The sequence below is a fragment of the Phascolarctos cinereus genome, unplaced genomic scaffold (genome assembly GCF_003287225.1).
Source record: "Phascolarctos cinereus isolate Bilbo 61053 unplaced genomic scaffold, phaCin_HiC Scaffold_2;HRSCAF=192, whole genome shotgun sequence".
Taxonomy (NCBI): domain Eukaryota; kingdom Metazoa; phylum Chordata; class Mammalia; order Diprotodontia; family Phascolarctidae; genus Phascolarctos; species Phascolarctos cinereus.
This window is the reverse complement of record NW_027555625.1, coordinates 101,749,022-101,762,004: the sequence shown is the minus strand read 5'-3', so window position 1 is coordinate 101,762,004 and position 12,983 is coordinate 101,749,022. Positions and strand designations below refer to the sequence as shown.

Here is a 12,983-nt window from a genome sequence, read left to right as displayed (position 1 = left end):
GTTCTCTGCTGTGCATTTTTTACTTTGTTCTTTTTCCTCCCTTCTTCCCTACCTCCACCCCTGAAGGATATAATTAAGTGTGGATATATTTATATATATATACATATATACACATACATACATATATGTAGACATATGCTTTCCCAGGACCACATTTTTAATACCAACATTTTGCTAATATCGTTATTTAACTATAAGACATGGAAAATAGTAATCTCCAAAGAATTGAGAGTGAGTATCCCACAGAGGGCAATGGAGAGGTGTGTGGTGGCAGTAAGCAGGCTGTAACATATAACCAGTGAAGAACTTTGAAGAATAGTATTGAAGGAAAATGTGTAATGGAAAATTCTAGTGCATTTCCTCTGTTGATTATTTCCAATTTGTCCTGTATATAGCTTGTTTGTAAATAGTTGTTTGCATTTTATCTCTATCATTAGACTGTAAACTCCTTGAATCTCTTACATTTCTTTATATCCCTAGCACTTAGCACAGTACCTGGCACATAGTAGGTCCTGAAAAAGAAAATTGCCTGGTCACATGTTAATGGCAAGGATTATCCTGTTAGTGGACAGCCAAAGTGCTCTACTGATATCCTTTTGATGTCAGGAGAAACCAAGGAAGCCTCTACTACATTGAATATATCACTTGGGGAGAAGTTAAGAGAAAACCTGGATGAGTATTGTGCAGGAGGGACAGGGATGGGTGGATTGGGATTTCTATCATTGCATATTGATGAGATCACAGAGCCATGTTAAATATTTATTCTGTATGTATATGTACATATATTATTTACTTATCTATTTGCCTGTTGTTTTCCCCCACAAGGGAAAGAAATATTTGATTTTTTTCCCTTTGTATTCCCAGTGCCAAAGTAAACATTTGTTGAATTGAAAGGTTTTGTACGGGGTAGGTGTTGGTTTGGAGTGGGCACAGACAGCAATTAAATCACATATCTACCAAAGTACAGTATTTTAAAATAAGTGTCTTGAGAAATGGAGACATCATGGCAGAATAGTAGGAAGCAGTACAGGAAACCCTATCTTCAAAAATTCCTCCTAACATCTAGAAAATGCATTAAGACTGAATCCTGATGGAGGAAATCTGAAAAAGACCACAGTGAATTCTTTGTCCAGCCCAGCTTACCATAGAGAGACATAAAAGGAATTTTAGGGATATTGGGGACAGGTCCAGCTAGTGCCCAGGGAGAGGCTGTGCACTTGGGCAAGACAAAGTCTGAAACCCACACTGGAACTTTACTAAACCCATACCAAGGCACTTCAGTGGGGACAAATATGAATTGGTAGCTATGTTGCCCACTTTCCAGTTCTGAGTCATAGATTCATGATGGCTTGCAAAGGGGACTTGTGCAAGGGAGTGGTATTCCTGAGTAAAAGGCCCTAGGGTGCATATGGAAAAAGGAAGAAGTTTAGAAGCCAGTAGCTGCAGAGATATAGCTCAGATCCCAGGCACAAAGCAGTATCACTTCCAGCATCTTCCTGGCCTGCAGAAGAATAATCAAGGCAGGAATCCTTGACCAGAGGGGAGCCTAAAATTATGCCACATTTCACTAACAGGGCTTTCCAGCTAGCTGATAGGGGCATGCAGTTTACTTTCACTCAGACCCAAACTCAGAAAGGGAACTTGCAGGTCTCAGAACTGGGGAGGTCAGGGGGCAGGGGGCACTTCAGAAATTAGACTTTGCTCTGGATTGAAACACTTCAGGAGCGCTGAAAGCTTGCAGGTCTCCAACCCCGAGAAAGCAGCAAAAGGACCAACCTAATTTTTCTCTTGAGGAGTGTGGCGGAGTCCAGCCCTAACATCAAATCTGAAGTGAGGAAGTAAGCTGGAAGAATAGGCAACAAACAAAGAGTACCCCACCATAATAATTTATTAAGGTGGCAGGGATGCTCAAGACATGAACACTGAGAATGACTCAAAAATATCTTCAACCGGTACTTCAAAGAGAACCAAAGGTCAGGTACAAACAACTAGAATTCCTGGAATAAATGAAACAAAATTAAAAAAAAAAGAACTAAAAGAAGTTTTATAGATGTAATGAGAGTGCTTGAAAAATTTGGAAAGGAAATGAGAGCTATAGTAGAATTACTAATAGAATTAACATAGCACCAGATATAAAACCTTGTTGAAGCAACAAACTCTTTGAAAATTCAAATGGACTAAATAGAAGCCATGACTCCATGAGGCAATAAAAATATTAAAACAAAGTCAAAAGGCCAAAAAAATAAAATGTAAAGTATTTCATGGCAAAAACAACTGACTTGATAAGCAAATAGAGGAGAAAAAAAATCAAAGAACCATTGGACTATTTGAATGCCATGGGAAAAAAAAAGCCTAGACATTATATTTCAAAAAATCTTAAAAGAAAATTGCTTAGATCTCCTAGAACCTGAGGGCAAAATCTAAATAGAAAGAATCCATTAGTTACCTCCCAATAGAAACCCCTAAATAAAAACTGTCAGGAATATCATAGATATAATCCAGAGCTTCCAGATCAAAGAAAAAAAATACTGCAAGCAGCCAGAAAGAAAGAATTCAAGTAGTGAAGAGCCATAGTGACGATCACACATGGTTTAACATCTATCCCTATAAATGAGTGGAGAACTTGGAATACAATATTCTAGAAGGCAAAGTGTATGATCTTATAGCCTAGAATAACTTATCCAGCAAAATTGAGTATAATGCTAAAGAATAAAATAGACTTTTGATGAAATAGAGGATTCCTGAACTTTCCTGAAAAAAGACCAGAGCTTTGGAGAAATTTTGAAGTTCTTCACAGGAGTGAAGAGAAACATGAAAAGGTTAACATGAATGAACAATGACAGAAGGACTAAACATTCAAATATGGGAGATGACATGTGTCCCCTCTGAACCTTTATCATCATCAGGGTTCATAGAGGAAGTACAATTAAACAAAGCTTGTGAGTGGTTCTGTTATTCTTGATCTTAAGAAAAGAATGGAAAGAGGGAAACAGGAATACATTGAGGGGGAAGGGAAAGGAAAGTTAGGGAAAATTGTCTCATAATGAAGGTGTGCAACACTATACAAACAAGGAGGAGGAATAGGTGACTGACAATTGAATCTTACTGTCATCTGAATTGGTCAAAAGAAGGAAGAATACCCATACACAATTGGGTACAGAAATATGTTTCATTCAACGGGAATATAGGAGGGAAAGGGGAAAAAGAAAAAAGGGGGGAGAATTAGACGAAACGTTTAAGATTGAGGGAAAGATTAGTCCTAAGCAACACAAATTCTAAGGATATACAGTAATATTTATAGTTCTTTTTGAGGTGGCAAAGGATGGGAATCTGAAGGCGTAACCATGAAGAGGGAAATGGATGAATAAGTTTGGTATATAAGAGGACTAATGATGAAACATGCTACCCATTTCCTGATAGAGAGGACTAAGAATACAGACTGAGAATTTTTTTTTTCCAGACATGGCCAGTGTGGATTGACAGTTTTGATTGACTCTATGTGTTTGTAATGAGTTTTGTTTTTCTTGTGTTCTTGGTAGGGGTGGGGTTTGAGGTGGGAGGGAAAGAAGGATAAATCTTCACTAAAAACAAAATATTAAAAAAAACTAAAGTAAGTGTCTTAATACAATTCTAATAAATTTTATCCTGAGGGACAGATTTTTAAAAATTGCCTTTAGGTTAGGCTATAGGCACAAACTCTAATCTAAATGTAGGTTATTTTCCACCTTTCCATTTCTCCTGCTTATAATGGTTGAAATGCTGGGCTGGTCCATTGGACACAATTAATTTCTAAATGTGTTCTTTGTTGTCCTTAATGAAATAGACTTGTAGCACAATTGATAACTTGTGAATTCTTCTCCCCCTTCCCCCCTTTCTATTTTCCAGATCAGTCTGAAGGAATGGATTTTACAGAGGCTTACTCAGATACATGTTCTGCTGTAGGCCTTGCTGCCAGGGAAGGAAATGTAAAAACCCTAAGGAAACTGCTCAAGAAAGGATGTAGTGTTGACGTTGCTGACAACAGAGGATGGATGCCAATTCATGAAGCAGCTTATCACAATTCTGTAGAATGTTTACGGCTGTTAATTCGTTCAGGTAAAGTCAGGTTGAGGTATGGATAATTGGACTCACTAAGTTGTTGCTTGGTTTTATGGTTCACTGTCACTTATTATCAAAAGTGTTTTCTTTTTCTTCTGTACAAAAATATCATTGAAGGGTCATTTGAAGATTGGTGAGATCCCCTGATCTTCCTGCAGTAAGTAATATTGTGCTAGGGAAAGAGATTATGAAGTAACCTGAGCAGATATACCTGACTAACTTATTTTTATTGTCATAACCAAGTAAAATGCCAAAAAAGGAGTCAGGTATTTTATATTTTAAAAAGTCAGTGGTTTTACTTCTCTCCACCTTTCCAAAACAAAAAGGGCAGTGTCCTATTTGAATTAGGAGATGTGGTTGTGTTTGATATATACTATATTTTATCTTTATCTCTTTTCAGTTTTCCTTATTTTGGGCAAGCTGGTCAATTGCTTTGACTTTACTATATTACTACATGTTCTTTTATTTAACCCACAAGCTAATAAACTTATTAGACAAATATCCATTGTCAATGGAAAGACTAATTTTGAGTAAGTTAGAAGAAGATGACTTAACTTGATAGCTTGGCAGCTAAGTTCCTACCAGGTCTATGGAATTTCCTTCATTTTACCTTCCTATCTTAGGAAGTTGAAATTCATCAGCTTAACCTTTTGTTTTCATGGAGAGGGAAATATTTTCTGATAGTGGTACACTGTGTGGTCAGTTTTGTTTTTACCAGTTAAGACACATTCTTCTTTTCCTTAATCGCTAAGAATTATTCATTAAAAAAAACCCAAAACATTTCTGTATATACAGCAGAACATAAAAACTATGTATATTTTTGTATTCATAGTATGAAACTATGAATGTTATTTTATAGTGTGTGCTTTTAAAAAAAGGATATAATAAATTCTAAATGTTACTTTCAAAACTGACCTGCTTGTCTGTGCTTCCATCTGAACTTCGTTCTATTCTCTTATGTGCATTAACATTTTTTTGATGGCTTTTTTTTGGGGGGGTATCTCTATTGCTAATCCTCTCTCCTGACCTCTTTGGTTAATTAAAAACTGAGAGAAAGAGGAAAAAAAAGCACCTTGTAAACAATAACCAGAATCAAGCAAAACTAACCTACATGGTGACAATGTCCAGAAATATATTTCTGTGCACCTTGTGTCCATTATCTTTTCATTAGGAGACAACATGTTTCATTATAAATCCTCTGGAGACATAGTCATTTCATTCATCAGATTTCTTATGTCATTCAAATTTTTTTCTTTACAGTGTTGCTGTGCTTGTACAAATTACTCTTCTGTGTCAATTCATACTATTCAGGATTCTCTGAAATTGTTTGTTTTGTCATTTCTTACAGGGCAGTATTTCATTATACTTATATCACGGTTTGTTCAGCTATTCCCCAATTGTCTTAGGAAGCAATCTAAGGCCCCTTTTAGATTCAGTTCTTTTTTTTTCCCCTCTCCATTTTAATTCCCATTCAGGATCAGGAATTTTGTTTTTCTTGGGACTATTCCCTTTCTGATATTATTTTCCCTCTTACCTCTGTCTTTTCCCTACACCTGGTAATTTCCCTGTTGAGTTTGACGTATTTCTACACTAAATTATTTGTTTAAGTGTGTGGGTGTTTGCACATGCATGTTCAACCTCCTTTGTTTCAGATAAGATTGCATCCATCTGATGCCTACTTCCCCCTAGTTTGTATATTCTTTACTCATCCATGCCAAGTATGAGAAATAGCAAGTTCTTTTCTTCTCTTCCTTTCTACACTGGAGTATTTCTCTTACACTTCCTTCTCTTGTAATGGAATAAATATCATCCCTAGGACCTTTATTTTTCATATTTAACTCCTTCAGTACTCTCTGAAGACAAAGTTCCAAGGGGGCACTTGTTTCTTCTCTCTCTCATAAAATATTAGAACTGTATCATTCCAGAGCGCCTTCCAGTTGCTCAAATAAATTACTTTATTAGTTTCCTCTGTACTCGTGTTTATATTTCAAAATTTCTACTCAGCTCTGATCTTTTTGTTAGAAGTGCTTGAAAGGCCTTCTTTTTTTTTTCTTAATTTATTTTTAGCTTTCAACATTCACTTCCATAAGCTTTTGAATTTAAAATTTTTCTCTCCTCTCCCCAACGCAGTGTGCAATCTGATATAGGCTCTACATATACGTTCCTATTAAACATATTTTCACATTAGTCGTGTTGTGAGGGAGAATTGGAACCAATAGGAAGAACCATAATAAAGAGGAAATAAAACAAAACAGAAGGGAAAAAAAGAGCAAATAGTATACTTCGATCTGCTTTCAAACTCAATAGTTCTTTCTCTGGATGTGGATAGCATTTCCCATTATGAGACTTTTGGAGATGTCTTAGATTCTTGCATTGCTGAGAAGGGCTAAGTCTATCAAATTAGTCATTGCACAACGTGGTTGTAACTGTGTACAACATTTTCCTGATTTTGCTCACTTCACTCAGTATCAGTCCATACAAGTCTTTCCAGGTTTTTCTGAAGTTCCACCTACTCATCATTTCTTACAGCACAATAGTATTCTGTTACATTCATATACCACAACTTTGTGTTCAGCCATTCCGCAATTGATGGCCATCCCCTCAATTTCCAATTCTTTGCCACCACAGAAAGAGCTCCTATAAATATTTTTGTACATGTGGGTCCTTTTCCCATTTGGATGATCTCTTTGGGATATAGCCCTAGAAGTACTATTGCTGGGTCAAAGAGTATGCACATTTTTATAGCTCTTTGGGCATAGTTCCAAATTGCTTTCCAAAATGGTTGGATCATTTCACAACTCTACCAGTAATGCATTAGTGTTCCAATTTTCCTATATCTTCTCCAGCATTTGTCATTTTCCTGTTTTGTCATGTTGGCCAATCTGATAGGTGTGATGTGGTACCTCAGAGTTGTTTTGATTTGCATTTCTCTAATCAATAGTGATTTAGAGCATTTTTTCATGTGACTATAGATAGCTTTAATTTCTTCATCTGAAAACTGCCTGTTCATATCCTTTGACCATTTCTCAATTGGGGAATGACTTGTATTCTTATAAATTTGACTTAGTTCTCTATACATTTTAGAAATGAGAAAACCTCCTTTTTTTTTTTTAAAGGACCTGCCCCACCACCCCTGATACTATTCTTGCTTGTAAGCCTGTATTTTTTGCCTTTTGGAATATTGTATTACAAGGTTTATTCTTGTGCGTGGTAGAGGTTGCCAGCTCTTATGTGATCCTGACTGTGGTTCCTTGGTACTTGAACTCCTTTTTGTATATCTGCAACTTTTTTTTTTCCCTTTGACAAGAAGCTCTGGGTTTTGGCCATAATATTCTGGGACCTTTTTTTAAGTTTTTTTTCTTTCAGGAGGTTATAAGTAGTTTCTATCTACACTTTGCCCTCTGGTTCTTATATATCTGGACAGTTTTATTTGTAACTTCTTGAAATATAATGTTCAGGTTTTTCTTTTATTCATAGTGTTCAGGGTATCCAGTGATTATTAAATCATCTTTCTTTTATCTTTTTTTTCAGATTAGTTATTTATAATATCAGCTATCTTATATTTTCTTTTACTATTACCATCTTTTGAATTTGTCCTAATATTCCTCACTCCCTCATGTAGTCATTGATTTCTATTCGGGTTATTCTGGTTTTCAGGGAGTCTATTTCTTAAGTAAGTTTACTATTTTCCAAGCTATTTTCTTTTCATTTCTTTAAATTTTTTTCATTTTATTTCTTTTTTTAAAAAATCTCTTGCTTCATTTCTTTTAAGTATTCATGCAGTCCTTGTGGAAAATTCATTTTTTCCCTTTGAATTTCTGTTTACAGTTGTTAGGGAGTTAGATCTGCAATAATTTTTTTGGCTCACTGCCAGGCCTGGAGTCAGGAAGACTCATCTTCCTGAGTTCAAATCTGACCTCACATGCTTACTAGCTGTCTGACCTTGGGCAAGTCACTTAACCCTGTTTGCCTCAGTTTCCTCATCTGTAAAGTGAACTGAAGAAGGAAATAGCAAACCTCTTCTGTATCTTTGCCAAGAAAACCCCAAAATGGGTCATGAGGATTGGAACATGGCTGAAAAATGACTAAACAATGACTTTTTTTTTATTAATGGGCATTTCCTTTGTTTTACTCACCTCTCTAGCTTTAGTTCCTTAATTGAGACATTGTACCAGGGCAAGACTCTGCCTCCTGAAGTTCTTTTGAGTAGTATGATTGGCCCTACTTGGTCTTTCTCTGAGCCCCTTGTGATCTTTGAGATCTGGATCTTCAGGGCCCTCTCTAGTGTCTCAGGAATTAGGGTTAGGGAATTCAGAGCCTCTGGCCTGAGGATGTTCTGGTTTGAGCACTGCCATGGCATACTGGTCACTACTTCTCTGACCTCCCAAGGCTTCCATCTTTCTGACTCCCCTGGTTTATTCTTAGGGGAGTTCTCCAAACTTGTTGCTTTGGGACCAGAACCCTGGTCAGCTGAGAGGTTGGGCATGCCTGTGTTTACACTGGTTTAGCTCGTGGCACACTTTTCTATTGCCCAAGGGTTTCCTGATGACTTTTTATGCAGTTCTGGGGTGAAAGAAGTCATTTAATATACTCTCATTTGATTTCTTGATCATTATTTGGTCTGGGCAAATTTCAGGTTTTTGCTAGATGGAGTAGGCATGTGATAGTTGGGCACTCTGCCTACAGTCAGGTAGTGCCATTGGCTGGAAGTCACCCCTTCTCTCATCTTTAAAAAATTAAATAGACTTACTCTTTATACTCCATATTCCATCCCCAAACATGCATTGTAGCCTCTAGCCTGAGTGCTTTTGCTTATACTGTTCCCTATGATTGTTGAGCCCTGCTTCCTTCTCTTTGTTGAATTTAGTATTCATATTTTTAAAAAGTTATTTTAAAAAGTGTATAATGCATTTTTTATACTAGTCAGTTCCCCTCCCTGTTCACTTAAAATAATCCAAAAAACATATAAGCAGCTGTACCATCGGATACAATGACTGCAATTGACGGGTCACATAATATTTTAGATTTGTAGTTCACCTCCTCAAAAGATGAAGATTTGCAGATATAGTTCATGTCATTTTATATATGTGTACATATACATGTATATGTGCATATATATATATATATACACACACACACACATACATTTCTTTCTATTTAAAATTTTTTTATACTGAACTTAAACACCAAGTAAAATAAGTTTCTATATACAGTGTGAATAGAAGAGGTTTGCACATGAAATTGCAAATGTCTGTTATACAGAGCTTGATTTTCTTTTTAAATATATAATAAATTCATTATGTGATGATGAATTTCAAAAACTGTCCTGCTTTTTCTGTGATTCCTTCTGGCTTTCCTTTTGTTCTCTTTTCACTTTTGGGGGACAGGATGAATCTTTATCTCTGTTCCCTTGCTCAATCTACCTTCTTTTCCCTTTGGAAAAAAAAAAGGAAAAAAATTTGGAACAAATATTCAAAGTCAAGCGAAACAAATTCCTGAGTTGTACGTGTTTAAAAATACATTTCATTCTGCATCATAAATCTTTCACCTCTATTAGGAGGTAGCATACTTCATCATTGGCATTCTGGAATTGTAGTTGGTCATTTCATTGACTGTGGTTTTTTAGTCTTTCAGAGTTATTTTTATTTGCCCTACTGTTATTGTATAAATTGTTCCCTTGATTCTGCTCATGTTACTCTGTATCGGTTCTTTCAAATCTTCTTAGGTGTCTCTGAAACTCTCCCATTCATAATTTCTTAACAATAATCTTCCATTAATATTCCATTCATACAACATAATTTTTAAAGACATTCCTCAGTACATTCATCTGAGATTTATATGACTTAGTCAAGACAGATTTTGAAGGACAAGCCAAGAAGGTGTTAGAATTAATGGAAAAGTGGGAGACTATATCGCAAATGGGAGTTTTCTGTTGTACTATATACACACTTCTCTTGGCATTATTGTTGGTCTTACAGGTCCTGAGTCAGGTGTCAATTTCATACAGCCTTAAATTTTAGTGTAGTGTCTAATGTCAAACAGATTTTTATAGGAATACTAAAAATAGTTCCTTGTGATTTGTGGCTGATGTTATAATTGTCTGTTAGGCTTTAATTTGCCATTTAAACATAAAATATCCAAACTGTCCCACCTGAAAGTGAAGTTTCCCTTTTAGAATTTCTATAGACCTTGGAAAGAATCAAAGTACTCCATTATATTCTACAGTCAGTGTGTTGTGTCATACCCATTTCTGTATAGGACATATTGCCCATGTTAGATTTCAAGTTCCTTGGGGAAAGAAATGATTATTTTTCATCTTTGTATCCCTAGTGTTTAATAATGGGCTTTTTGCATATAGTGGCTTAATAAATGCTACATTGGGATAAATTATTGCATTTGTTTTATATAGAAGCATTTAGGTGGCATAGTGGATAGAGTACAGGGCCCGTGTACAGGACCTGAGTTCAAATTTAGCCTCAGACGCTTACTAGGTGTATGACCTTGGGCAAACACTTAATCTCTTTCTCAGTTCCATCAGTTGGAAAATGGCAATAGTAATAGAATCTACCTCCCAGGGTTGTTGTGAGGATCAAGTGAGATAATATTTGCAAAGCACTTAGCACAGTTCTTGGTACATAGTGAGTATTTAATAAATGCTTATTTCATTTCATTCCTATAGTCAATTGGTTCTTAGGCCTACACATAGAGGACCTGGAAACGTGAGCTGGATAGAGTAATTTTGGTTCACCATCTTTTCAGTTTTGTGTTAGATCTCAATTCCATTTTGAGATTAGGGATGGGGTGGTGGTGTTGACATTTAGGAGTTGTAGGGGTGCTGGGACCCCAAAATCAGAAGATATGGGTCCTGCCCAAGAGAATACAACCCAAGCCTTCTTTCAGCCAAAGATAAGTTTATTAGAACACTTGTCATATTGGGCAGACTCTTAAAGAATCTGAGCAGTTGCTAGATTTTAAGAATCATTATATACAGAAAGACTATGGGAGAGATCTAGGAGTGGCCAAGTAGTCTTGCAGGGTCTGTGAGGTAATAGAATGCCAGGGACCTGGACCAAGTAGCCAAGGGAGAATGGAGCCTAGCTAGGATTAAGGGTGGAAAGTGGCGGAGGCTATAGGGAGGTAAGACAGTGGAGGGCTAAATTAGGTTTAGGGTAACAGAGAATTGGGAGATTGGGGGTAGCCACAATGAAAGGCCAATTGAATGGGATTATAGCCTCAGGTAAACACCAGAGATTTGGCCATGTGGGAAAGTCCAGGGTTTTTTCTTTCTGGGTTCCTGATCTCAACCCCATCAGTGGGACCTAGACTTAAAAAAACCCCTAAGACCCTGACTAAGTAACCCAACAACCCTCACTCCCCTACCCTCCATGAGAAAATTCTCCTTTTGTTACAGGCACAGAGTGGACTATATTTCCTCAGATAAAAGCTTAGTGCAGGATGCTGGCCCAAAGACTCTTTCCCAGGGTGCCTGCCCAAGGTCTATGCCTCTGGCAACTAAACAAAAAACTGTCTTTTCTCCCTCGATGTCTAATATCTGCAAAGTTGTTTCTGCAGACTCCCTGAATTTTCCCATCCATAGATCACTGACACCTGATCCCAAAGACAATTGCACCTAGTTAGCATCCTTAACATTCCTTTCCCTGCCCCTTCTCTATATATGTTTTAGATTCACTCCCATTAAGTTGCACATTCCCCAAAGGGACTTTGCCCACTACTTATTGGCAAGTAGCATTACAATAAATCTTGCCACTTGACTAAGAGAAGGCTTGAGTGTGTGAATTCATTCCAGGCAGGGTCCCAGAACCCCAAACCTCTTCATTTCTACCTATTTCAAGTAAAGATTGTCATTCTTGGATTTTTCTAAATCAATTAGAAACTTGACTTTTCTATATTTTTATTTGCTTAGCTGGTAGTTAAAATACCTTCTCATGTATTATGGAAGTCTGATATAGTAGGACTTAGGGATTTCATGAAAAGTGAGGCAAATATCACATAATTTTAGAGGACAGAAGAAATAGCTATAGGGAATTGGGGTACAAGATAGTACTCAGCTACAATCACCTTGGGTGCACAAGCACTTTTCTATTTCCACAGCTAAAATCTGTTTGGCTTAACATTAATCATTGAAAATTAATTTGGAGAATATGCCTTAGAAAGTTTTTATTTGGCAAATGCTGTGGCCTCACATAGTATGTTTTTATCATAATGTTATGTTGGCAAAAATTGCGAAAGATTGGATGGGTTTTTGAAAAATTTGTTAGTCACAAAATTTAATTTTTTGGAAACTGATCTCTGATTTCATTAATGTTGGAAATTCTAGGTGAAGATTCTCTCCCTACCAGTTTGGATCTGTTAGAAATAGAGCCCCTTAGACTCCTGCAGCAAGGTTGGGAAGCAGCCCTGGTGGGCTGCCACAGCCCATTGCTTTCCCAGCTGCAATGCTGAGTGGAGTCTTGCTCTCAATAAGGAAACTAAATCCGGAGTGAAAGAAGAATCCTTTATTGTGGTTCTTGCAAAAAACAGGTGCACCCTCTGCTGGGAGAGGCACATCATAAAGAAGCAAGAGCCAGCTTTTATACTGTTAGCATGATCCTGCTCCTCCCATCCGAGCTAGGATTGGTCCTAGCCCTTCTGGGTTACAATCTTCCTTATACACCCATCCCATGTTGCTCCTTGACATGTTAATCCACCCGGATCATGCATCCCATGTTCAAAAATGACGGCTGTCTCTGCCCTCAGGGTGTGTCAGTTAATATTCCATAAGCTTATTAAGCAGGCATTCTGGAGAAAAGCCTTTGCCCCATCCTTGACCCTGATGGTTTGCAACTAGTTTAGCTTCCAGGGCTCTTTCTTAAGGAACTAGTTGT

The 12,983-nt window shown here is 37.0% G+C and overlaps 1 protein-coding gene across 5 annotated transcripts in view; it reads left to right on the top strand.

Annotated features, from left to right (window-relative positions):
- Positions 1-12,983, top strand: part of ASB3 (ankyrin repeat and SOCS box containing 3) — a 131,731-nt gene that overhangs the window by 33,216 nt on the left and 85,532 nt on the right. For all 5 annotated transcript variants that reach the window (XM_020996271.2, XM_020996267.2, XM_020996268.2 and 2 more), the window contains exon 2: positions 3,886-4,095. In XM_020996271.2, coding sequence (XP_020851930.1) covers positions 3,900-4,095 — 196 coding nt within the window. In that variant the 5' untranslated portion in view covers positions 3,886-3,899. The remainder of the gene's footprint in view (positions 1-3,885; positions 4,096-12,983) is intronic.